This window comes from Anopheles marshallii, chromosome 3 (assembly GCF_943734725.1).
Source record: "Anopheles marshallii chromosome 3, idAnoMarsDA_429_01, whole genome shotgun sequence".
NCBI lineage: Eukaryota > Metazoa > Arthropoda > Insecta > Diptera > Culicidae > Anopheles > Anopheles marshallii.
The window spans coordinates 26,926,614-26,952,104 of record NC_071327.1 but is presented as its reverse complement, the minus strand read 5'-3'; the positions used below and the strand labels follow the sequence as shown (position 1 = coordinate 26,952,104).

General features: G+C 43.7%; 4 protein-coding genes across 4 annotated transcripts; 2 read left to right on the top strand and 2 right to left on the bottom strand.

Moving 5' to 3' along the window:
* The first annotated feature begins 2,890 nt into the window (after positions 1–2,890).
* Positions 2,891–3,928, top strand: LOC128715480 (nucleosome assembly protein 1-like 1-B). The gene has a single exon (XM_053810386.1). The coding sequence runs from the start codon at positions 2,891–2,893 to the stop codon at positions 3,926–3,928; it is 1,038 nt and encodes a 345-aa protein (XP_053666361.1).
* A 2,875-nt stretch (positions 3,929–6,803) lies between these two features.
* On the top strand, positions 6,804–19,990 carry LOC128715860 (kelch-like protein 17). The gene is made up of 8 exons (XM_053810777.1): positions 6,804–6,829; positions 12,689–12,887; positions 13,205–13,301; positions 13,481–13,602; positions 14,699–14,813; positions 16,447–16,553; positions 18,729–19,717; positions 19,780–19,990. Exons 1-8 carry the CDS (start codon positions 6,804–6,806, stop codon positions 19,988–19,990), a joined length of 1,866 nt encoding a protein of 621 aa, XP_053666752.1.
* Positions 7,993–9,734, bottom strand: LOC128715861 (odorant receptor Or1). The gene is made up of 8 exons (XM_053810779.1): positions 9,510–9,734; positions 9,298–9,446; positions 8,929–9,232; positions 8,696–8,859; positions 8,419–8,623; positions 8,260–8,348; positions 8,130–8,202; positions 7,993–8,049 (listed from the first exon to the last, which is right to left on the bottom strand). Exons 1-8 carry the CDS (start codon positions 9,732–9,734, stop codon positions 7,993–7,995), a joined length of 1,266 nt encoding a protein of 421 aa, XP_053666754.1.
* A 2,151-nt stretch (positions 19,991–22,141) lies between the features above and the next one.
* Positions 22,142–25,167, bottom strand: LOC128715818 (prohibitin-2). Its single transcript, XM_053810735.1, has 4 exons — positions 25,035–25,167; positions 24,005–24,663; positions 23,828–23,924; positions 22,142–22,332 (listed from the first exon to the last, which is right to left on the bottom strand). Exons 1-4 carry the CDS (start codon positions 25,165–25,167, stop codon positions 22,142–22,144), a joined length of 1,080 nt encoding a protein of 359 aa, XP_053666710.1.
* Positions 25,168–25,491: the final 324 nt, after the last annotated feature.

The following is a 25,491-nucleotide window of genomic DNA, read 5'->3' as shown; positions in this document are numbered from 1 at the left end:
CTTATTTCAAACAACATTTCATATTCTGCATAATGAATTCATGATCCTACAGTGCGTATCATAACTATACGAGCAGTTATCATTGTCATATAAACCATTGTTTTAATTTAGTTGAATGTATGCTTTTGAAAATTCCCCTAACTTGCTTGATAAGTTAAGTGCAGAAAAGGGACCCAACTATCTAACTTCGAAGTATAAACAATTTTACTTCCGGAATTTACTACGCGGAAATTCGAAATACGCAAAGATAGCGTATCTTGTGGAATGCCTGTACACGACATTGCTTGTTGAGATAACCAATAAAAACACATGATACTTCTGGCAATTCTAATGCTGAGCACATTGATCTGCTCCTATAGTTATGTTACACACTGTATATATCATACATATCTTCGCAATATTCAAAACGCTGAGCCAACCGCTTGGAAAATAATCAATGAATAATAAACAGCAGCACAGATTCGACGTAATGTAATTGAAACCTTCGTCAAGCGTGTTCCAACTGTGCTTTAAATCCTTGTTACTTTATACGTGGCCGGGACACAGTAAATCCTCCGAATTTTACGACACGAGGGCAAATGTTAGCAACCATGTGGCACTTCCTGAACTATGTTTCGACACATGCCTTCCTGGATGCCACTCACAACGGGCCGAAATCGATACGAAATTGACCCCTTCGCCCTCCCCTGGTGTGATAAAACAAGGCACCCTCAGAAAACTAGCCCCCATAAATAAAATTCTCCTTTTACCTGTGGTTTTTCTCCGGAAAAACTTGCGCCCTGTTCAACCTTGCAACGGTCGGCCCGAAAGCCGGTGTGGCGGTTTGTTGCTAACCAAATCCTAGAACCCCCCACACACACACTGTTCCTGCCTGATCCCGTAATGTTGTGTAGCAAAAAAACCGCGTGGAACATTGCTACCGGACCGGACCCAAAACCACACCGGAGGCCGGGTGTACTCATTACTCTATGAACGATGTAAATACTGTCCCCTTTCGGGCTTGCGCCTCAAAGGGAAAGCACAGCGCACCCACCTTCCACACAGCCAAGCAAGAGGAATCGATAAGGCGTAACACGTCCAGCACCAGTCGCAAGTCTTACCGAGTTTTGCAGCCGGTGTATTACATAACTGGGGAAAAATTACGCCACACGCTGCCACACGCTTCTGTGCCAACGGTACGAACAGAACGGATCCGATGACGCCAATGCCCGCCCAGAATGGGCCGGAAAGTGAAAGTGAAAAACAAGGTGAAAATTGCTTCCCTACCGTGGAAATGGTTGAGCAGGGAAATCGACCCGTACCGCGCAACCTTATGCGTTTAAACCACCCGTTCTGGTACGATAGCTGGGTCTGGCCGGGAACGGAAATAGCATCAGCAACCGAACAGATCCTGCCAGTGATACACCACGCGTCGACGGCATTAACCTTTTTGCGAAACATGTGACCGGTCTGCAGACAAAAGGTTTTGCTATCAGGATCATCATGCATTCACCATTATCTTCGTCGTTGCTGGGTCAGAATTTTCCATTCACAGACAATCGTGTTTTTTTCCTGTAAGGTTTTCATTCTGTAACACCGACAAGACAGTGAAATGGCATCCAGGGTTCGATTTTCTTTTGTTTTTATTTTTCCCCCGTTCGACCCTCCAAACCACCCAGGACCTGGCGCGTGAAGAGCTATCATATGTTTTTTTTTTTTGGGAAGGGTCGTAAAATTATACCACGTTTGCACACGCGGGACACCGTGTGGAGCAACGTTTCGGCAACATTGACCTAGTTTTCCACCCCAAAATGACCGGGCGGGAATAAAACCCACCCTCCTTCTTCGAGAGGCTTATATACTTTTACGCGTTTATTGTTGATTCGCGGCGTTCGAAGAAGGATTGCACACGCACGTTATCCTGCGGGAACCTTCGGGATCCGAATTCCAGCGGAGTTTTCAACATTCGTAACACGCAAAATGGGACGTTGCTTCAAGCGGTTGGTTTCGGTTCGGTTGCTGTGGGTTCATTCATATTCAAGGTCCGTCGCCTTGCAACAGCGACCTGGCGTTATGGAGGTCGGTTTCGTGCATGACTTAAAAGCGACATGTTGCGTAGCGAAGAAGCATAACCGTCAATTTATAATCTTCCTAATTCCGTTTGATGGAGCGGATCATTCCGTGGTAATGTGGGGCGTTCTGGGAGTCTCGAGCAATGAAACAATCTGGGTAGATTGTTGGAAATAGCAACGAGTTTGTGAGGTGTTTTTTTTTCCAAGAACTGTAAAAGAAAAGTGTGCTTATCGCACTCTTACAACCCAAACAACTTTCCCGGTAATATAATATAATCAAATAATTATGTCAATACTTACAATCACATTAATGACCGTCCGTCCGACCAACCGTCTAGGTTGTGGATTCGAAGTAATCTTTCATCAAGCAATAACAACAGAACGCAATGCCGTAATTATGGTTTCTGGTCGTTTCATGTTCAGATTACAGTTCCAAGAATGGAGCTTTTGGGAATTTACAAGCAGGTAACAGAGAATTCCAACTAGAAAACAACTGAAAATCAATATGTGGCCCTCAAGTTATGCAAAATCGTGTGCTGATCAGACTTTGCATTTTGATGAAAGTGTGAACAATTTGATTTTACGTCTTTCATTCTTAAAACGAAGGTTTAGGCGTTCAAAATAAATTAATTCTTCAATGATTTCCCAACAGTTATTTTAAAACCGTGCGATACCAAACATTTCTGTCTGAATACACAGTAGCATTATTACAACACGGTAGGCTGTGATTGCGAATTCGCCGCGTGAAGACAGTTAGTAAGACAAACCAGACGAGTACAGTTGGTCATAAAACCCGTAGCTGAGTATCTCTGTGATTAAAGCACACAGCCAAAACTAAAATGGCCGATCACGTAACGCACGAAGCAGCGGCAAGTTCCCCGTCGGTTCCATCGCCCGCGAACGAACCTTCGGCGGGGAGAACTGAAGCCTCCCTATTGCATCAAATATCTGTCATCGAGAAGCGCATCAAGGAAATTGAATTGGAGCAATCGGCCACGGCGAACCCAACTCCGCCGAACATTCAGGCCAAGCTGTACGCGTTGCGCAAGATCCAGCTGGATGTTGTTGACCTGGAGGTAAAGTTCCACTACAAGGCACACGCGATGGAAGTCGAATATCAGTCGGAGTTTACCGAATGTCAACGAAAGATTGCACGGATCGTCAATGGGGAGGATGTGCCCGAACTGCTGGAAGCGAATCCCGCCCCGAACGATGCGGCCGATCAACCGAAAGGGATACCGGAGTTTTGGTTGACCGTGCTGAAATCCAGCTTGCTCGACCACTTGATTCAGCCGGCGGATGAACCGGTGCTGAAACAGCTGCAGGATATACGCGTCCTGCTCGTGAATGAACCGGAGGCCGGGTTTGAGCTACAGTTTCACTTCGGCAGTAACGATTACTTCACGAACGAGGTGCTCACCAAGCAGTACTTCCTGCGCTGCGCACCCAATCCGGATGCACCGGCCAGGTTTAACGGGTTCGAAATCTACCACTGCAAAGGCTGCACCATCGACTGGAAGCCGGAACACAATCTGACGTTGACGCCGGGGAATTCGTTCTTTGATTTTTTCAATCCCGAAACGTTGTACAATGGCGACTACGATGCGGACTTTAACGAAGCGATACTGGAGTGCGATTTCCAGTACGGGTACCACATCAAGGAGACGATAGTTCCCCGGGCGGTGTTTCTGTTTCTCAAGGAAAGCACACATCTTGAACAAGGAGGACATTTTGCGTGCTGCTGTGATCGATGTGTTTACGTCGAATGTATGGATGATTTAATGGTCAATCCGTCCCTCAACGTGGAGAACGACGGAGATGGGTCGAAGCATGAATCAAGCACTGGGGCAGAGGTTGATGCGACACAGGACGACTAGGAACTAGTGTGTCGTGGTGTACTCTTGGTGTAAGATATCTTCAGCTTCTTTAGAACAAATTTTATGTAAAAATTGTAAAACATTTATAAGAATATTTGCAGAAAAATATGTACGAAATATATCTAGTTATTTAACGATGTGCCCCTATCTAAGTTCTCAGCTAAAGCAACAGCCATTCCTAGGTGTGGCAACAAGTTCCATATTTCAAACTTCCACGTTAATGACGGGTACCCTCATCAATGAATAAAAGCTACCGACTGTCACATTGCAACTTTCTCCCCCCAAACATCCGGTGGAGTGCCGCTCAGTACTACAGAGTGCGCGAGTGCAATCAAGCAATGTGCAGCGAAGCATTCAGTGGACACTATTGTAGAGGAAGTTCACACGCCACTCCCCAAAACACCGGTCCTACGCTCGTCCATTCGGGGCGGATGGGCGAACCATGAATCAATGCAAGACGTCCAGCGCTCGTACGTGATACGGTCAGTTCTCAGCTGCCGTATGTAGGCCATTGTGTCAGCCGGCCCATTGCAGAATGAATGGAACCCGGAAAGTGCAACCCGAATGTGTGCTGAATAGACGTAATCCCATTTGTGGGCGTTGTTTTGTTTGCGAAAAGATCCGGCTGTTCCGGGGTGATGGCGGTCGGTGTATTGGTGGAACCTTCGCTAGGTCGCCGATTACGTTTGGCCGTGCAAAGAAGCTCACGCATTCCGTGTCGTAAGTTTTTGCCGGGTCGAAAGTGCGTATTTCTACGAAGCCTCAAAGTGACGTTTTAAGATGCTAAGAACGCATTGAGGTCAGGAAAAAATGTATAGGAAATTGTTTAAAACCGAGTCTTTCAGAACTCTTTTTACGTTGTTCTATCGATCACACATCAAAGCTGTTATAGTCTTACAAATCTAGAACTCTTCAGTTCAGATAGATATCTTCAACTATTTAAGGAATTGTGATAACTTTAATTTATTCCTAGTTGCAAGGGACTTCAATTATACTCCATTTGCAAGAGAAATAGTCAAACTTAAGGAATTCCTTGTAACAAACTAATTTAATACTATAACTCTCCTGTTCCTATATAGATCTTCAACTATTCAAGGAATTGTGATAACTTGAATTATGTTCTAATTTCTAGGGGAGTAGTCAAACTTAGGGCATACCTTAACATACAAATTTTATACTAAAAATTAAATACAATTCCTACATCCATAATTTTCTTCTAGGCTTAACGACCTTCTAGGCTTAACGACAGGTCATGCCTGATATTTCTGGCCTACTAGACTTATTTACGTAGCCTAGACATAGACTAGGTTGGTCCGAATGGGATATTGGACCGGACTTGTCGTACGAAGACCGACGCCACTACCAAAACACCTTCAACCCGCAATCTTCTTTATTGTGCAAATATGTTCAATAAAATGTCCAATAACACTTCTGGTATGTCCATTGCCATCAACTCGCGTTTTGGAGGCAATCCACAGGATTCCCAAATCGATTCATTGGTGCTAGTAACACTTTCTTCTCGTAATCATACTTTATCTGTTTAATGATATCAAATATTACCAACCAACAAAAAACCGGTTTACCATCGGGTTGCCCAGTGGTAGAGGATAAAAGGTACAACATAGACGGTAGATTTCACGATCCTTTTCCCATACAAAACTTTCATACACGGTCACGATTGTGTTCACCGATGGTCCCAAATGAGTCTGCATAATTTATCATCTTTATCGCCGGTCTCATACGACGGCGTTTGCTGGTCGGTAGTTTCGCTGTGGATGAGCGTATCGAACACATGTTACGTCTCGTGCAATCATCCAGTTTATCATTCTACAATTCCATCACCTCCCACCAATTCCATCCGCACGATCTCCCTGTTGTCTTGTTCCTGCACTTGTCCTAGCTGCTACACATCAACCCGCTCTCCAAACGGCTCCGTAGCGATTCATTTTTATTATCTGTTTTGTTTATTTCTTTTCTTTCCGAAATAGAATCGGTCATCACGGTTAGTGCTCAACGGTTGTGTTTGTGTGCGTGTGTGTGTTTTTTCCACCCCATACAACTCCTCATCTAATGCATGCGAACATAAGTAGTTGAATACGGGTGGATACGGCAAGTTTTGTGTTTTCCCATCCAACCCAGCCGGGTTGACGTCAGTGGCGCGTGAAGTGAAGTGTCGAAAGACCGTGTCCACGGGTAGGATAGTTGGGATAGAGGCCAGATCTCGTAGCGCCTCGTGTCCAGCTATCCGGCGCGTCGCCAACGGCCCGTTCGCGACGGTGGAAGTTTCGTACCGAACGCGCGCCTGTGCGTAACGCCAGTAAAAGTGGATCGATCCTGCGCCTCAGCGGCTTCCGCGGCGGGTTCACCCACAGCTTCCCTGCACAGCTGCACCAAGTTAGTCCGATGCTCGCGACCTGCCTCGACGGACGTGCCGGATACAGCGAGCGTAGAGTTAGAACACCCCGAGCGCCTTCCAGTCGTCCCGACCGGGCGGTCCACAGCCTGCCAGCAGCAGCCTAAGCTTGCCATCGCACAGCTAGCATCGCTTGCTTCGATCAGTACTGCTGCCACCGCTACGCAACAGATCATAACCACCACCGTCGTCAACGACACCAGCCAGCAGGGCATTGCAGCAGGCGATTCTCGAAATCAGCAACCGCTACAAACAACCGGTGACGACCACGGAAGCTGCTCAAACGCTGCCCAACTGCAACCGGAAGTGTCTTGTTCGACCGCACAGCAACCTTCCGCTAGGGCCACCTCGCCGACACCTTCCACCTCGACGGCAGTTGCGGCTCCGCGCCGAATATGCACCTTGAAGGTGAAAATCTTTCTCATCAAGCATCTTTCTAAGCTGGTAGCGTGCAACAAGAAAATGTTCCTGCCCGTCAAATCGAACACGTAAGTTTGTCCCTCTGTTTTTTTTTTTTTGGTTTTGGTTTTGCTGTTCTCATGGACAAGTATGACGTCTAGACGATGTGAAGTGCGCGCGATAGCTCGCAGGCACTACTGGGACCACTTGAAGCACGCTGCACCAACTTCAAAGGGATGGTATCGTTGATCTGCATCATACGACGAATCAGAGGGCCATTTTTATGTCGATTTTTAACAGAATTATATTACACGAAGCACGTCCTTCAATTGCAGATGGTTGTTAAGTTTAGTAGACAACTCGGTGAATAAAATTTCCACATTTTTATCAGCCATTTCGTGCAGATCTCATGATATGTGATGGCAAAGGGAAGCAATTTGAAAATTGCCTTTAAAATGAGATTTATGTGCGAAATCTCATTTCCTTTTTTCGACTTTCTCTTCTGATGTTGATGATGATGCTGAAATGGCCTTTAGAGACTTAGATTCCTAAGGAATTCTGAGAAAGTGGATAGAAAATTCCGTTCAATCCACCTCCATTTGTGAAATGGGTAAACTGTGTGGTGGAAATACACGGGTGGTAATAAATAAATAATTCCTTTTGATATTTCTTACTATAAAAACGCGTGCTTTTAATAACCCCTGGAAGTGGTCGTATACTTGATGTATTTGGAATTGGAACATTTTTCTATTATTGAGATTGAAGTTATCATAAAGGAAATATTCATAGGATTTTGAAGCAATAATTGGTGTGCTTATGTGAACAACGTGTGGAATTTGATTCTAAATTGTTTAAGTCTCCGAGGCGTGAAATTCGTAAATGTTGGGATCAGCTATAGCCCATCCCTCATGAAATTCTTCCTCAAGAACTTTACTAGTTCTATTTTATTGTCTAAAATAAGGCATAGTAGCGGCTTCTTCCAGTTTTTTCCATCGGATCAAATGCTATAATCGACTATTTTGTTATGTGTTTGCAAAAGAAGTTTTATGGTAACTAATAAAACTAATATTCTATTCTGTCTTAAATGAGGTCGAAAAAAGTACTTCATGCATCACAAATTGTTTAATTTCTAGACATAACTTTCAAACATATGCAAAACTAGTAAATGATATGGTTTGTTTTCTAAATAATATTTATTCTACAAACTGTTCATAACACTCTACGAGTATTCTGAAAGTTTAACCTTTTATTGTTACTCTGATTCCATGCTTTGTAATACAGCGAGATAAGAGTATGAGAGCTTCATAATCTGGAAATAGGAATAAAATTTATTAAACGTAAATTAACAATTAAAAAACAAAACATGCCTTCATAAATTTAATGCCGTACCTGTAAAAAGGTGTGTAAATTCAATGTTACCTGCAGCACACTACCCACCTTAATGTGAACATCTTTTAATGTCCTGAAAAAAAAGAAATTAATTATCCTTGGTAATTAAGTTCTGCTAGAAACACCTCACATTTGCATGAAGAAAATGATAGCCTGACTGGTGAGCTTATCGAACCGAAAGTAGTTGGAAAATCCCACAAACTCCGTAAACTTATCCGTCTGCAAATGAACGCATTTTAAAATCGATCCTCAACCGATCAATCGATCTGCCCGCATTCGTGTTACGTACCGTGTAGGAGATTTCGTTTCCAACATAGCAAAATATAAACACCTGAGAAGTCATCACCAGCAGATAGAACGCACACCCAAGCAGATCGGCCATCGTGACCTCGTCCCCGGTGGCTTGCAGCAGTGTCATGCAAATGATAATTACCGAGGCGCACACTTGTGCAAAAATGGATCCCTGGAAAATGTCCTGCACTTCATCGCTGAAGCTTTGGTGAACATGAACAGAACTGTTTGTAACTCATTCCATCCCGAAAAGCACACTGCGAGAGAGTCCTTACCACAGGATATCCTTGTGGAATAGTACACACTCAGTCACTTCGGCGTACGTCTTCCCATACACTTTCGAGTGATAATTGATTCGCCTTCTCATCTCTTTCCATTCGTCATCAGTTGTTGCCGTGTCTATGAGAAACAGACGTTCTGGAGGTACTTCATGTCCTATCTAAAGTATTGCAATATGATTTTAGGAAAATTAAACCTTTAAAGTTAAACATTGCGTAGACCCTTTTACCTTCTTCACCATACTGCCAAGACGCACTATTTGTCCATTTACGTGCAACATCAAGCCGGAAAACATGGTGTCGGTGGAGAAGTTGTACGTCGCACTCATGACAATCCCGATCGTTTGATAGAGGAACAACACTCCGTACACGGTGTCCGAACGATGATAGTCCACCGGGAACCAGGCCGGAACGGGTAGTCGACGATCTTTGTCGAACGCGGGTGAAACCACCCACATGATGATGGTAAAGATGGCAACGAACATGAGAAAGATCATCAGCCAAAATACACCACTCATCGACCGTAGTACAGGCCTAGTTTGAGGAATAGCTTGCAGTTAGTTCCAACTTTTTCCAGATCCATCTTTTCACCTCATTACCCGTATTCTTCTTGCTGCTTCGGATGGTACAGTGTGCAGTTAAGTTTGCGCAAGCATGCCTGAATGCGGGATATGTTGTAATTAAACTTCTCCAGCTTGTAGATCAGTGTAACCTGTGTCATCAGCACAAACAGCGCATTAGCAATGTCCTGCAAGAGAAAGAACGCAAGTGAACTCTGAAACGCTGCGAAGCACAGCTTCACCACTCTCACATTGATATCCTTCACGTCCTTGAAGTACAATGCTTGCGTTAGTGCGTACAGGTGTAGAAACACGATCCGCAGGGCCCAACCGTACGCAATGTACCGCTTCCGAGTGGCCTGATCCGAATCCTCCGGTGGCCAAAGACCCAAATACTTCAAACACACCAACTGCAACCAGAACGAATCTCGTCGGTCGTACGCATCCCAACGGGGGTTCAACTTTTTTAGCTCCATCGTTATCCGTGATTGTAGGACTTCCAACGGATGGGACTAAAATGTGGTCCCGTGATCGTTGGGTGCCTGATTTTATAACTGAACGGTCTCTTGACTTGACGTCGGTTTAAAGTTCTTGATCACAGAACTAAAACTGTGGAGGGCGTTCCTCGTTAAACTAATAGGATGGAGCGTTGTTAGAAGTTGTACTATATTTTATTCCTAACGAGCCGCAAATTAAGGCAAAGTTTGTCAAAGCGCTGCTCCGTAATTAGTATTCGTTTGTTCTTCCTTTTCAATTCAAATGGATTGCAGCTGTATCTATTTCCTATTGAGGGCATCGGTTTCAGTTCAATTTAAATCAATAAATTGGGCTTTAAAGTATTCTTTTTGGTCTAATGATTGGATCATGTTTGTCATATACTAACTGTCAAGGCTTTTAAATTCTACGAAGTCGGATTATTGGTGCACGAGATCTTTGGATTGTTTAACCTGACGCCAAAATCAAGGCAAAATCTAGACTAAATTAGGCCAGGAACTTTACTCCTATTTCATATTTAATGAAAGAAGCTATAAAATAACTAAAAAAAAATGCTACATTTCTGTATTCTACTCAAACAATACATCTATCTCAAGCATCATTTTAAGAACTGCATCATCCCACCTGAGTCTGACAAGGCTACTTTGTTAGAAAACCGTGAATTCGTCGTGACTGAGATGTTTTCGCCATATTTGAACTGAAATCATTACTGAGAGGTAATGATGTAGGAATGTCACTGGGTATTTCAGAAAGAGTTTGTTTTATTATTCAAGATAAATTTGCTTTTAAACGACTTTAGTGTGCCATCTGTACCTATCTGCACAACACCACTTCATACAATGGCCTTATGACAGTAACAGGACTGCCGAAAATGTCACCATCATTTTGATTTTTGGCTCGTTAAACTTCAACCCGAGGTTTTCTGCCTCAGTGACCATATGATACATTAGAGTGCCGTAAATCAATTATGTCTATGCCGTCAGCTTATGTCAGGCACAGGAGTAACTAATAGAAGATGGCCTCCAAAGTTTTCACCCTCAAATCGGATCGAAAAGGAGACAGATGGTCATCGTTCTGAACCCCTCAGCAAGGAATAGCAAAGCGCTTCTGAGGTTATCCGTCGATTTGATGTTGGTTACTGCAATTTTTACAAGCTTGGTAAGCCTAACACAGGAGTTTACCACCGGGGCTATGCTATCGCATCCGACTTTAAAATTTATTAAACGACGGTAGAGCAAACCAACCATTCAGCTCTTTGGATAACTAAAGAATGACAACAGCTGTAGAGCTACTTAAAAAGAAGATTAGCCAAGTCAACAAGCAGGTTTATAATGATTTATATTTCCCTTATCATGATCGACACAAAGAAAGATTTACGAAATTCAGTAGCGAGTCACTTATCATATTTCCTGTTACGTAGTAAAGAAGACGGTGGCAATGAAATGGAAGTTTTGGTTGCAACAATCAATTACAATTGTCATAAACTCTGGTATACTAAACACTTTTTAGACTAAACGAAACTTAGACGAGAATCTCGAGTTACCCAAATTTAACCTCTCAAAGTACAGTCGGACATGGAATTCTCCCACTTGAGTTGAGTTTATTAAGTGAAGATGTCCTTATCAAATGCATCGCGAATCATGATATTCCACTATTGTTTCATTGTATTACTTCCCGTCCACCCCAAAGCGAACTCTCATGCTCCCGCAGCACAGCACAAGAAAAGCCCGTCAGCATCATTTAGTGCTGGCGCCAGCAAACGCTCTCAAGCGGTTTTACCATGACAAACAGATTCGACATACCGGAACAGGGCCAAATGTTTTGGTTTGAGTGGGCACACCCAAACACACACACACACCCAACAACACACATAAAAACCGAAACCACCCGCGGAAGGAAAACATGATGTAAAACTTGGACCGAGTGAGGTTCTTCCGTTTTTTTTTTTGTTGCTAGGCTGCGCTTGTACAACTTTTTTCAATTTGAGCTTCAGTTTCCTCCAGCCCATCGACGATCGGACGGGTATTGAATGCTCCAAACCCAGGAAACGTGCCATCGATTCGAAAAAGAGCCAGATGGTTCGTTCGAGTGGTCTGGGGTGGGTTTTTCTTTTTTTGTTTGCTCGCCATTTGTTTGGCACGGTTCCTAACAAAGCTTTGCGAGTATGGTCTGCCGCAAGGGTGGGATAAATTTTACAACTGTCGCATTTCACTTGCCATGACATGGAAGAACTTCCTACCATCGGCTGCTCCCTGGTAGTTGTACACCGTCCCACACCCAGGACCTGGCATTAAAACGAACCCCATCGGAAGGAAGTGCTCCAACGCTGGTACCGAAGTGGAGCATCTACTAATGGATGGCGTAAAACTTGAAACCTCCGGTTAGATAAGGGAAATCTCATGACAGACGGATTAAGATAGACGAGTGAGAAATGGTATTCTGATAAGAATGGGAGCGGACCGGGTGCTTTTTGCTTCCTTTTGCTCCCTCCATTTTTATTACTTGCCGAGGCTGCACGTACCGAGACGCAGCAACCAGGCGCCCGCTTTTACAAATGCAATTAAGCCAAAGCAAATGGAATGAAATTAAAACACTTGGCAACAACTGAATGGAGGTGCAAATGAATGGAAACTCGTTGGTTGTATCTGCCCGTCGTCGGTCACGGCGAGCAAAGTGCATACTGGGCAGAGGACATTCCTGTGGTAATTCGTTGGAGTTAAATGATGTAACAAGTTTGTGCTAAAAACTTCCCCCTGGTACGGCTTAGTAAACAGGGAGATAAATTTAAAATTCAGACATTTTAATGAAATTGAATTTGATGTTAAGGATTAAATGTTATTACGGGAATGTTGGACGAATTCCAAACACCTAACAACGATAATCTTCACCCAAGTAAGGAGTTCACTAAAAACGGAAAATCTCTCCCCTGTATTAGGTCTCCGGTAGGCAACGGTGAAACGGCAAATGGCGGCGAGGATGTCACCACTGTAACATGCAACTCCACGCAAACTCCCAGCGATCTCAGCCCACCGAACATGTCCAACGATGACATACTGCCGCAGGCCCACCACCAAAACCCTGGCCACTGCATAGCGTCCTTCTCCGCCATCAACCGTATGCGACAGAATGCACAGGTGAGTGGACCGAAATAGTACCTCCGATTTCGGCAAACAACCCTGCTCCCTGTGCCGGAAAGGTGTCGAAATCCAGGTTCAACAGTCAAATTATGACAATCAAATTTGCGGCCCAAATCCGCTTTACGCCTTTTGCATGCTTGCAAGCGTTGCACTCAATTTGCATACACCGGACACTTGAGGTTTTGTCGCCCCTGCACAAACTTGAGGTCAACGCTGAAACCTAAAACCAACTACCGAGGCACAGTTTGTACTGTCCGTTCTCCGAATAACCATTTACGTTCTCGCTTTTTTCGTTCGAATCTACCTTCCTACAGCTTTGTGATGTCACGCTAGAAGTCGGGGGTGAAACGATCAATGCCCACAAAGTCATACTAGCTTCGGTTTCACCGTACTTCTACGCCATGTTTAACGGTAAGTGTGGGGTAGAGTAGGCCGCCAGGATGTGTTTCGTCCACGGTACGCTGAGAGTTGTATGCAGGGTCGTGAATTCAATTAACAAACCCGCAGACAAATCCGTCCCATATCGGGTGCCGGGTACGAAAGGGATGGGCAAACGTTTGCATTAATGGACGGCATATTGAATTTTGCAGATGACATGCTCGAGCGGAACTGCGACGTGGTCACGCTGCACGATATTGACCCATCGTCCCTGAAGCAGCTCATCGAGTACGCGTACAGTGGCGAGATCACCATAACGGAGGACAACGTGCAGGTGAGCATCGCCATCTTAATCCACTTGATGTCTATCGTAAGAGAATTGGTTAGCTGGAATCCCTTCTATCCACTTATCATCGTACGAGGTTGTTGAAGTTCCTCTCCTGGTAGACTAAAGGCGGGTTGCCAATTATTCTATCCTACATCGTGCTTCAAATTCTTTCGGTTGGACATGGATAAGTTGAGATTGAGAAGATCTTCTGAACTAGCGCATACTCGGAGGTGCTCCAAACATGAGGTTGTTGTACTAATATTTCTTCAATTATATAACATTTCTGTGTACCAAGTGTTTCCTATTCGTATCATCGGCTATTGCCATCCATGTCATGTAACGTTCCAATAATGTCTTGATCCGGTCCCTGGATTGTCTTCCAGCTCTGGAGCTCGCGTTGTCGTTGTCTAATGCTACTAGGATGACAATCACACGTTTTGGAGTTGAATCATGAGTGTCCGGTATCTGCCCACCTTCCAGGCATGACGTTAAAAGTACATCCTCCGTACCAGTAGATATCTCCTTACCGAATACTTCTAATTCTTAACATAACTACACTCTTTACTTGATATCACTGAGAAATGAGATCTTATTAAGGTGAAGGCTAAGGCCTGAGTTCATGGAATCGCCCTGTTATTTAGCTATATAATTTGAAGATAAAAATTGCTAAGAATGTTTGAAGAATGTTTTAACATTGCTTCTAGTATATGGTTGAGTTAATATTGTTAGTCATGTTAGTATCAATTAAACGACGTGACATTTGAAGTTAGTCGTTATTTCTGAGTATTTTAATAATCAAATATTCATCCGAGTTTTAAGCGACTTGCTTTACCTTACCAAACAAACTCAATATCCAAACGATCAATCTTCATTATGCTCAACTTTTTTTTCCATGTACAATCAGCTATTTATGTATAAATGAATCGTCTGCCTCGTGGACTTTGCCAATCAACCCCATTAATCTTTATTAGCCTCAGAATGAAATTTATGTGAAGAATTTTGTTACTTTATCAGCAAATCATCGTTGCCTGTGGCATTAGTAACGTACCAACACATAATGCACCCGATAGTAATCAATATTTCTTCCTTTCCCACCCGACAGGTACTTCTTCCGGCTTCGAGCCTGCTGCAGATTCAATCGGTCCGTGAAGCATGCTGCAAATTTCTGCTTCGTCAGCTACATCCCTCAAACTGTCTGGGAATTCGAAGTTTCGCTGGTACGTACCGTCACAATCCTATTTACTGCCGATGATCACCGAACCGGGGGGGTCGTAGAACTTTCACGCCTGGAGCAACCATTGTCAGCCCAAGTGCAATCCGGCTGCTATGGTGCAAGTGACCGATTAGTTACCGAAGCGTACTTTCACACGACGGCCACCCGGCTTATCCGTATTTCCGTCAGAGCCATGCCGTTGACCGTTTATGGCGCCTAATTGCCGCGACGTCACCGGGGTTTGTAGCCCGTGGTACATAATTGCCCTCAGTCGCACTCTTCTGCCCTGCTATTACATCCCCTCCCTTGCATCGGGATTCTTTGGGCCGGTCAATTGCATAGACTGTGTGACGACGCCGGACACTTTTTGCGTAACACGTGTTGGTCGGTTCGTTTGTTGCTCACACCGACCGTGCTGTAACGGTTGCGTCGGGGGAAGGTGTCCATTATCTGTCCGCGACATCTTGTCCGCGACACGGTGGAACGTTTGGAACGTGCAATCGATGCATTTCGATTCGGTTTACTTCCGGCATTTGTTATGCATCTTAATTTGGTTCGAACGGCAGTCAGAAAACGGTGCCCGCGGAGAGCAAGCACGGAAAAATCGAGTTGATTGCTTCAGAACATTATTTTAATGATTGCTTTTGCACAGTTTGGGTCCATCCAGGTTGTTATATAATTGCCCTATTGGCTTTTTTAGAATATCCCCCTCTATTCTGAGCTGATGTTCATATCTGCTTGAACTTGAACTGAATGGTGCTATTAGAATAACAATTGTATAATTTGTCTCTGTCACTACTCACTACTAAGTACTGAAATAGTTATTCAAAGTATTATCTCGAATGACATTGTTTGAAGAAGAATTGCATATCCAGTCCACATTACTACTTCTAGAGCCTTCATGGTATCTCTTTGACCTACTGACCAAATGTCGCATTGGACAATGTCCTTCTACTGTCCAAACACTTTATATTCTGTCTACCTAAACAGAACTCCTAAATGCTAGAATAATCAATAGATATATTAGGTCCCAGGATGTCAGAAGCAAACCGGACAGTAATGATACAAAATTCTGCAACCGATTGGGAATGTGCACAAACAGCAAACCGGTCATTTCGACACCAAAAGTGGTTAAGAATTTCGTAACCAGAACCTTCACTCACTTCAAATTATCATAATATCGATTGGATCTTGAGGAGCTAAAAGATGAATTCTTGTACATTTAGAAGAATTTGGAGAGAAGTTTAAGATAGAAGTGCAAGAAGTTACAATTTGTTGGAATTTGCCGTCCTTTCTTTGTCACAAAACAAATATAATCCCAGCGTATAATAGAGCTCTAACGTCAATTACGCAACTACAAAATTTCCAGCAAAGTGGTCAACCGGATGGAAAACCATTTCATTTCCATAATCTGCCATCGGAAATCGCGCACGGTGCCGTTTCGAATAATCATCGTCGAATGTCGAATGTATGTTTCGTTCGTCCCTGTTGGTAGCCAACGCGTTCAATATGGCAGCTGACAACGCTTGTAGCCGGGTTTGTTCGGCGACCATCAAAACGATTTTCTCATTTTCATCGTTTGATCATATCGTTCATTGCATTTCCATTTCCTTTCCCAAAACATTCTCTTTCGGCAGATGCTCACTCGTGCAAGGAACTACACTCCCGATCCCACCGGTACGCGCTGCAGAACTTCCAGCAGGTCGTCGGCACGGAAGAGTTTTTATTGCTAGGATTTAATGAGGTAAATAAACATTCACTTATCCCAAATTGTGCAGCGCGCGGTGTGCCGTAGGTAGGTTGGTGGGTGTAGCGTATTGTATGACAATGTTACCATAACACGGCACAGGGACGAACCAAGTCATCCCGAAACGATTATGTCGCTCGGTGGTGATGCGTATCGCTGAGCATTAAATATAACACACGACAGGAATTTGGAGAAACAGGTCATCCTCGGAACTAGCTCTCCGAAGGCCCTCAAACTAGCGTGATATGAAAGTGGAGCGTCCTGTACTACCGAATTCCCTCGCGGCTATGAATCATACTACGCCTTCACGACTCGTCTTATTGCGTGGAAATAGCGATTGGGCAAATAGGTTTACGGCTTGGAGGGGGTTTTGTTTTGCCATCAAGGAACGACCAAGGTGCGTTTCACCGGAAATAGCAGCGAAAAACAATCGACAAACGTCTTCGGAATGGGAAAAGCGAACCCCACACATTCACTGGAAGTTTCTACCCGAAACGTATTTGACAATATTATGTTACCGGGTACACCTCGAACCACCAACCGAACATTGAATGTACATAAACTGTCCCCACTAACGACGGGTAGATGTGAAGTATCGAACGAACGGTGAAAACAACCCGACGATGCTAACAACCATGTCGACGCACAAATCCGCACTCCGTTGACAATACCGCAACAGCAATTGGTTAGTTTTCTCGGTGAAGAACCATCCTCAAAGCTACGGTTCTGGTACGGTTTATAATTTAATAGCAATAATGCTCTCGGCACACACTCTCAACAGGACAGGCTGTTTGTTTTGGAGTGAAAAATTAATTAAACCCCGGTTCGTTTGCCCATCTCCCAGCACCTTCCTGCATTTGCAGCGATGGAATACCCGTTCCCGTAAACCATCAAACCTGATAATTTGATATACGGCTCTTCTCGACTGCCGTGTCATGACGGTACACGGTAAATTGTTACATAAATTAAACAAACAGTCGATGGTTGATATCAGTAAACAATCGTTGAAATTAGATTTTGAACATGCAGAAAGGGACATTACAATTACAATACATACAATTGATCAATACTATTGCGGTAATTAATGGGTAGTAATACCTGATTTAGCCACACTTTCATTCGATATTCTTCAGCCTTTACAACCTGCAGAAATATTATGTTTTGCATTGAGAATAATTAGACGACTTTTTGCGCCACCGGGAGTTCTATTAGTTTTTGATACTAATTTAGATAAAGGTGCTAAGTTTCCCACATCTTGTTCAATCTGCGGACCATAACGGAACACCGGAGAAATAAGATGTTCTCAATGATATATCACTTGGACATTTTTAGAGCACATCCTTTTAGGACATACTTGAGATCCTTAAGATGTTCGTCTATTAACAATAGGACATGTAACATAGTGTCCCACCACTAAAAGGTAACTTTTTCTGTACTCCATAATTCAGAGAATAGGAAAGATGTGCCTGCAGATACTAGGACCAAAATTCATCCCCTCGATATTCCAATAATCTTGTACAGAATTACGTAAACCACAGCGACTCTTAAATAAATTAAATCTTCTTAAATCTTCTTAAATTATCTTAAATCCGGTAAATTCTGAACTGTCCTCAATGGCCCAAACTACTTTGAGTTACTTTAACTAGTTAGAACATTTCTGGAGTAACTCCCACACGCTTCAATTAGCGAAAATCTTCAGTAAGTGTCTTCTGATATACTATCAGCAAACAGTTTGAAGTTGACCTGAGATTGTTCAAGAATTTCGGAACTCACAAGCTACAACATATGGCTTTACAACACATCCGATGAGAATCTAGGTTCAAAGTTAGACGAACTCTAAATTTCAGAGCGATTGGAAGAAATAATATTCACACTGCTCACTTATTAGATGGTATTATCGCTTGGAGGTCTTATTCTGCCGCAGGAATTGGGAATTGGTCGTCTAATATCATTCGGAGGCTGGTAAATGTGCTTTGCTGTAAAAAGTTCCACAAAGTGATCGCATTTATCCTCCTTATACGTATACGGGTGCCAAAACCCTATTGCATCCCTAGCATCTTCCTCACCAAAGTCCACTAAGAGGTTTTAGTTAGCTTTGGACAAAAAAATCCTACGTTTGTGAATATATTTTCAACTAACGATCGATAAATCATCCCCTTCCGTTCTTTTCAGGTGCAAGATCTAATTTCCAACAGCCAGCTAAACATATGCTCGGAGGAAAAAGTATTTATGGCTGTGCTGAACTGGATCAAGCACGATCTCAGCGAGCGCAAAAAGCACATATCCGAGCTGATGTCACACGTGCGGCTTCCGCTAGTTAGTCGCGAATTTCTCATGAACTGCGTCGAAACGGAAGCGCTCGTGCGAGAGGAATCGCACTGCAAAGAGTTGCTGCTCGAGGCGATGAAGTACCATCTGCTACCGGAGCAGCGTAGCTCGCTGGTGAGTCAGCGAACGCTCGAACGTCGGCCGGAGGGCATGCGATCGTACATATTCGCCGTCGGCGGGGGCAGTCTGTTTGCGATCCACAACGAGTGCGAGTGCTACAACCCGAAGACGAACGCGTGGATGACCATATCGCCGATGATTTCACGGCGCTCGCGGGCCGGCGTTACGTCGCTCCGGAAGCTGCTGTACGTGGTCGGTGGGTACGATGGGGAGAACGATCTGGCAACGGCCGAATGTTACAACCCGCTCACGAACGAATGGACCAACATTACGCCGATGGGTACGAAACGGTCCTGTTTGGGAACGTGCGCGTTCGACGGGTTGCTGTACGTCTGTGGGGGTTACGATGGCGCATCGTGCTTGAGCAGCGTGGAGCGGTACGATCCACTGACCGGCGTTTGGACATCCTGTCCGGCGATGAGCACCCGTCGGCGGTACTGTCGAGTGGCGGTGCTGGACAACTGCATCTATTCGTTGGGTGGGTTCGATTCGAGCAATTATCAGTCGTCGGTCGAACGGTTCGATCCGCGTGTTGGTAGTTGGTCATCGGTACCGAGCATGACGTCACGTCGAAGCAGCTGCGGAGTGGCCGCGCTGGATGGATATCTGTACTGCATCGGCGGTAGCGACGGTACCATGTGCATGCAAACTGGCGAACGGTTTAATCTGCGTACCAACGCCTGGGAACCGATCAGCGCAATGCACTCTAGAAGGTAGGTAGAGTGAAGATTTCACGTGGATAAGGTTCGATTATTTATCGCCTTTGGTGTTACAGATCAACTCACGAGGTAGTGGAGGCTAACGGATTCCTGTACGCACTCGGTGGCAACGACGGTTCCTCGTCGCTCAACTCCGTCGAACGATACGATCCGAAGGTTAACAAGTGGACGATCGTCACTTCCATGCTTACCAGGCGCAGCTCCATCGGTGCGTCCGTGTTGGAGTGTTTCAACCTCGAGCGCGGACTGCTGCAAACTAGCATTTGACCACTGAGCTGTCCCAACACCACCATCAACGGTACAACAGCGTTGACAGCGGCCGATACTAGTAGTAGTGCGGGCATCACCACGACCACAACCGGTGGAACACCACCGAGCCAGTAAACGTATCATCTTGCGCTAATGAGCAATCCACCGCATCTACCGGCTTAGATTAATCGCATTTCATCGTGCACTTGAGCTGGTCCCGGGAAGAAACTCGTCCTGGTGTTGTTATCCTGCAAACAAAGAAACAAACATAAAGTCATTATATTTAGCTAAACTCATTAATTAAACAGCTAGCTAGCCAAACAGGTTGAAGATCGTTCGGGAACTGGAAGGTAAACGACTCTGATGTTCGTTACACGAAAGTACTATTGCGATGATGCGAAAGCTGCACGATTGTCGCTTACACGTAAGATGCATTTAGCAACTTGTTTGCATTATTGGTTAAGCTTACCGTACTTGGAAGAGAGACTCACGGTTTCGCCGCCACATTCGTGTCAATCGAATACAGCGGAATTAGTAATGAATGTGTCGTTGCTTGTGAGCAATGCTCTTGATGTGTAACGTACCTAACGTATCCTTATCATGTATTCGTTCCAATTTAGTTGACTATTCTGTATTTGTACATTGTATTTTTGGTAGCCCGGATGGTGTTTTATGTATGTTTAAGAACAAAATGGGAACCGTTTCATTCTCGACGGCTCCTTGTTTATTACTACACTGCCCATTTATTTCCAACTTATACCTCTTTGTTACGTATTTTTAAGCCTATGTGTAGCGTTTGTTTACAGTTTTTTCCCCGCCTTCGTTCCAAAGCTGTTAGTGCTTGGTTGCTACTCTCCCGGCAAATGGACCTTACTGTAACAGCTCTGTATACCGATGTTGCTTTCTTCAAACTTAAAAACAAACACTGTGATAAACTCTATTGTTAAGAATGCAATCTTATGCATCCCCCCACCCCCTCATTGTTGTGATCCTTCAGCGGCTCAACGATCAAGCGCATTGGGATTGAGGATCATCTAATCCTTTCGGGTGCATCCTTGTACATTGTTTTGGCCAATTTTGTTTCAATTTTCCTGTTACTCTCTCACTTTCCCTTTCTCAACAAAAAATCAAGCAGAAGAAAGCATAGCAAAACTGAATCAATTTGTCTTTTTTGTTTGTTTTACGGCTTTGCATTAAGATTTCTTCTCTCGTTTCTCTCTCACTCTCCCTCTGTCTCTAAACGTATTTGGTGTAGATTTTTTTTGTAGTCGGTGAATATGCCGTAGCGTGATACAACAATTATAGTTGATGTAGGTAATCAATTCAATGACGAGAGGTCCAAAATCAAATGCAAATCGATTAACACGAACGAACCGAACGGCCAATTGGTATAATAAATTAAATAGCATCACTTTCCAATTGCATCTCATCCTAAATGTGAAAGCTTCTCTCTGCCCAGCAAATTACACATGCCGTAGCTAACTAGAAACTAAACCCCCAGTGAAGAACATCTTCCGATATGCAATTAATCGTAAATATGCAGTTCCACTACATTCAATGACGGACTCACACACAGGAAACCCTTCAGGGAACGGGAGCTATTTATGGGGCTCGAACAAACAAACAAAACACTGCCATTTTCGAACCTCTACAGAAAGGAGTAGATGTAGTACATGTGTGTGCGTGTGTGTGTTTGTGTAAAATCTCTTTTTTGCCTCCAGTATCTCCAATCATAAACCGTATCAATTAGTAGGACTGACTGACTGATTATCAATCGTTTGGTAGAGGAAAACAAAACAAAAAACACAGGGATCAGGGATCATTTACATCAAACCAAAAAAGCAGACAGTTTCTGTTTTTCCATCCTTTATTCCGTAGTATCTACAATATTGATCGATAATCGATTGATCTTGTGCTTGTTAAAATTTCAATTTATAAAAAAGAACCATTTCAAATATGTGCAACAGTGTGCAAAAGAAAAGAACTACAACACAATTAAATTTGCTAAACATGAAACAGAAATGTAGCCATAATGCGTGACAACAGATAAACTAAAGCAGAATTACCACGTGTACGAACGTTTGTGTTACACAAATGCATTTAATTTTCATTCGCTTGAAAGAAATCTCATTCCTTTTCTCTTCCTGTAAACACCGTAGCGTGCAGCATTTACAACACATTTCCCTTTAACCGGTCGACCGTTTCTTCGGCAATGATTTTTATCAAACTTTCATCGTACTGCTGCTGATGCGGCCTATCCTCGGTTTGGTTGGTTCCGTTCTCTTTCACTGATGGTTTTGGTTTCGTTTGTCCTGTTGAGGCTGATGAGCTAAACCATCCACTACCTGACTGCCGCCCAGCTGGATCGTGCCGATTGTGTAACACACCACGTTTTGTTTCAAAAGCGGGAACGATCGGAATGATCGATAAAATGAAAATAAACAAAACATTTAAAAATGAAATGATAAATCAAAATTTTGCATAACAAAGTAAAAAATTTTGGCCATTTCCTCCTACTCCAGGCAAGGTGTACAAGCATACGATCCAGATAGTCGGAAATCGGGTTGTAGGTGCAAAGGATGCTCTTATATTTCGGAAACAACACACTAAATATAACGCTTCGTTTACTACTACCACACCACGAAATCGGTGTCCCAGGGAACAGGAATTGAGCCAATTCCTTCTACTTTTATTCGCTCACAAAATGCAACCTTCTTAACGACTAAACTAAACAAAAATGCAACCGGCGCTCAAACAGTAACTTCATCAAGATCTGTACCGGCGGCCTATTCTTTCCAGGTTTGATATTACCACACCACTTACTTCACAAACCAGACGAACACACGAAACTGTTCTTCCTATCCTGATACTCTTCTCCGACGATCACTAGCGTAAATTAAACATCGACGGCCCTACAACTCAACACAGTCCACATATCTCCCAAATATTACGCGGAAATTAACAAGCATTAATAAATCGAAGATTCATTGGTCAGTCTCCGCCTGTAATGGGATTTGCGGGCATACAAAAACCGAGATAAAGGAACACGAAATCGCTGCATATAATCCATCTAGCATATTTCTGGACCAATCATCCGTGTTTCTGTACCGCACACAGGACACACCGCCGTTGCCGGAGAAGGAGGAAGGATGGCCGATTCGCGTTATGGTTGTTTCTCGCGTTGAGGTTTGTGTTTTCTTTTGCTCATAGCTTTTTTCGGCAGTTTAAGAGTAACTAGGTTCGATTATCGTTTTGTTTTTTTCGCGGGCTATGGTATTATCAGTTTTAGGCAATAGGTTTTTAAACGCACCCGTGGTATGCGTACTTATTTTCCTAGGGGAAACAAAATAGATGAAAATGGTTAAGATTAGTTGAAGAGAGCGCTAAATATGCATCATCAAATATTATGGATTTGTGGTCTATTTCTTCTTAACAAAAAGAAGACTACTTCAAACATTGAGTTAGTATATCGGTTCGTTATCAGTAAACAAGGCAATTTATTAATACTACGTCATCGGTATATCAAAGCATACATGGCGTCTCGAATGACAATTGAACGTTTTCCGTTACCAAAGTGTACTAGATGTCAAGCAAAGACTTTTGCATCGAAGCATGCCATCAGAGGAGAGCTTGCTACTTGCCGCATCCTTCAATGAGGATGTGGTCAATTACTACTTTCTTTAATTGATGTTTCAGTCTACAGATTAATCTAAAAAGGATTCTCTTGTGCGTATGGAAATCCAGTGGTAGACGGTGGATGAAATCCTACACCCAACGTCAACTTTTCGTTAGTACCGTTAGACTTTGTTAGTGGTGCCTCCGTGACCGAAGGCGTTAGTAATTCTCATTTCTTACTTGAAACTTTCTTCGACATATCATCGAACGTATCATCCTGAATGTTCAGCATCAGACTGTTGGCAGAGAGGTAGACACGGTTCTGTGAGTTTGCGATCTGTGGTGAAAGAAAAGAAGGAATAAACAATTAGATAATGGCACACTTCATCGCCCAAACCGTAATCGTCCAACACGCACCGTTCTGGCAATGTTCTGTGCTGCACGAATCTTTCGAAGCTTGAGATAACCAGGATTTTCAGCTACGGCAAGACCCAACATTTTGGCCGCTTCTGCCTCACCCTCGGCCTGTACAATCTTTTGCTGTCGTTCCTGTTTTGCACGTTCCACCAAGAATGCAGCCTGCTGTGCTTCCTGCTGGGCAACCTGTTTGCTTTCAACTGCCGCCGTATATTCTCTGCCGAAGCTCAGCTCCGTCAGTGACACATCGTCAAGAATAATGTTAAAATCGGCCGCACGCTCTACGAGTTCACGGCGAATCAGTAGCGATACCTGCTGACGCTGGGTGATCAGCTGGGAAGCGTTAAATTTGGCCACCACACTTTTCAACACTTCGTTACAAATCGAAGGCAACACTTTTTCGTCGTAATCTTGGCCCAGCTGACGGTACATGACCGGCAGTTTGCGTGCATCGGGACGGGACAGGACACGGAGCGAAATGTTCACCATCTGCAGATCCTTCGAGCCGGTTGGGGATGAAATTTTGCGTGGCCGGGATCGGATGTCGTAAATGATGGGATACTGGAACCAGGGCACGCGGAAGTGTAAACCTTCGGTGAAAACATCATCACCCACACCGCCGATACGGTTGAATATAATCGCACGATGACCACCTTCAACTGTAAAATCAAATTGAAAACATGAACACAATGCCGAATTAATATCAGAAACATAAACATTAGATGTGGGGCACGTTGGGATAGTACCGAGTGTTATGTAATGATATGCAATGTTGCGGAACAGAATGCGATGGAAATTAGGTTGTGTTTAATAGAGGTTTTGCTAATATTGAATTCCCTAATACAATTTCCGTACATATTTACACACTGGCAAAGCTTTGATGTAGATCAATTATCAAATTCATGCTTTCTACACGAAAACCTTCTTCAACCGGTGCATCTAGCACGCAAAGAGAGGTTAGGTTGCATCATTCATGTACACAGCCCCCGTCCGGTGTCGAATTATTGCACAATATGATCCCGATACATACCGGTGTACATGGAGTTTTTAACGCCATACGCAACCGCTCCAAAGGCGGCCAACACCTTCAGACCCGTCGTCAATCCAGGAGGACCTCCTTTGCCGAACTTTCCAGCCAAATCATTCAGTTTGCTCTGTGCCATCTTGTGTTGATATTTGTTCTACAATGTAATGGAATTTGGAGATAGTTTAAGGCTTGAATTACACTCGAGGTCGATAAAACGGCAATAAAGAAATGCAGCGATGTATGGGAATAGTGAGCTTAGGAATATATTTTCCTATTTTAACACAAATGATTCCGGCGAACGAAAAACACGCACCTTTGCGCTGGAAATTTCTTTTGATTTTTTGTGCAGATTGGAAATGTCAATTTGACAGCATCGAAATCCTTGGCATTCTAGAAGAACTTGTAAAACGGGTCAGATCACAGTATATTTTCTTCACATTCATCAAATAAACACAAAATT

Excerpts from the sequence above, each read along its gene's own strand:
- LOC128715860 (XM_053810777.1), top strand. The coding sequence starts at position 6,804 with ATGTTCCTGCCCGTCAAATCGAACAC. Across the intron at positions 13,603-14,698 it reads TAACGGAGGACAACGTGCAG|GTACTTCTTCCGGCTTCGAG; the intron begins GTGAGCATCGCC and ends CCCACCCGACAG. Across the intron at positions 16,554-18,728 it reads TATTGCTAGGATTTAATGAG|GTGCAAGATCTAATTTCCAA; the intron begins GTAAATAAACAT and ends CGTTCTTTTCAG.
- LOC128715818 (XM_053810735.1), bottom strand. The coding sequence starts at position 25,167 with ATGGCACAGAGCAAACTGAATGATTTGGCTGGAAAGTTCGGCAAAGGA. Across the intron at positions 24,664-25,034 it reads TAAAAACTCCATGTACACCG|TTGAAGGTGGTCATCGTGCG; the intron begins GTATGTATCGGG and ends TTGATTTTACAG. Across the intron at positions 23,925-24,004 it reads CACAGAACATTGCCAGAACG|ATCGCAAACTCACAGAACCG; the intron begins GTGCGTGTTGGA and ends CTTTCACCACAG.
- LOC128715480 (XM_053810386.1), top strand. The coding sequence starts at position 2,891 with ATGGCCGATCACGTAACGCACGAAGCAGCGGCAAGTTCCCCGTCGGTT.
- LOC128715861 (XM_053810779.1), bottom strand. The coding sequence starts at position 9,734 with ATGGAGCTAAAAAAGTTGAACCCCCGTTGGGATGCGTACGACCGACGA. Across the intron at positions 9,233-9,297 it reads AAGCAGCAAGAAGAATACGG|GCCTGTACTACGGTCGATGA; the intron begins GTAATGAGGTGA and ends TCCTCAAACTAG. Across the intron at positions 8,860-8,928 it reads TTGGCAGTATGGTGAAGAAG|ATAGGACATGAAGTACCTCC; the intron begins GTAAAAGGGTCT and ends GCAATACTTTAG.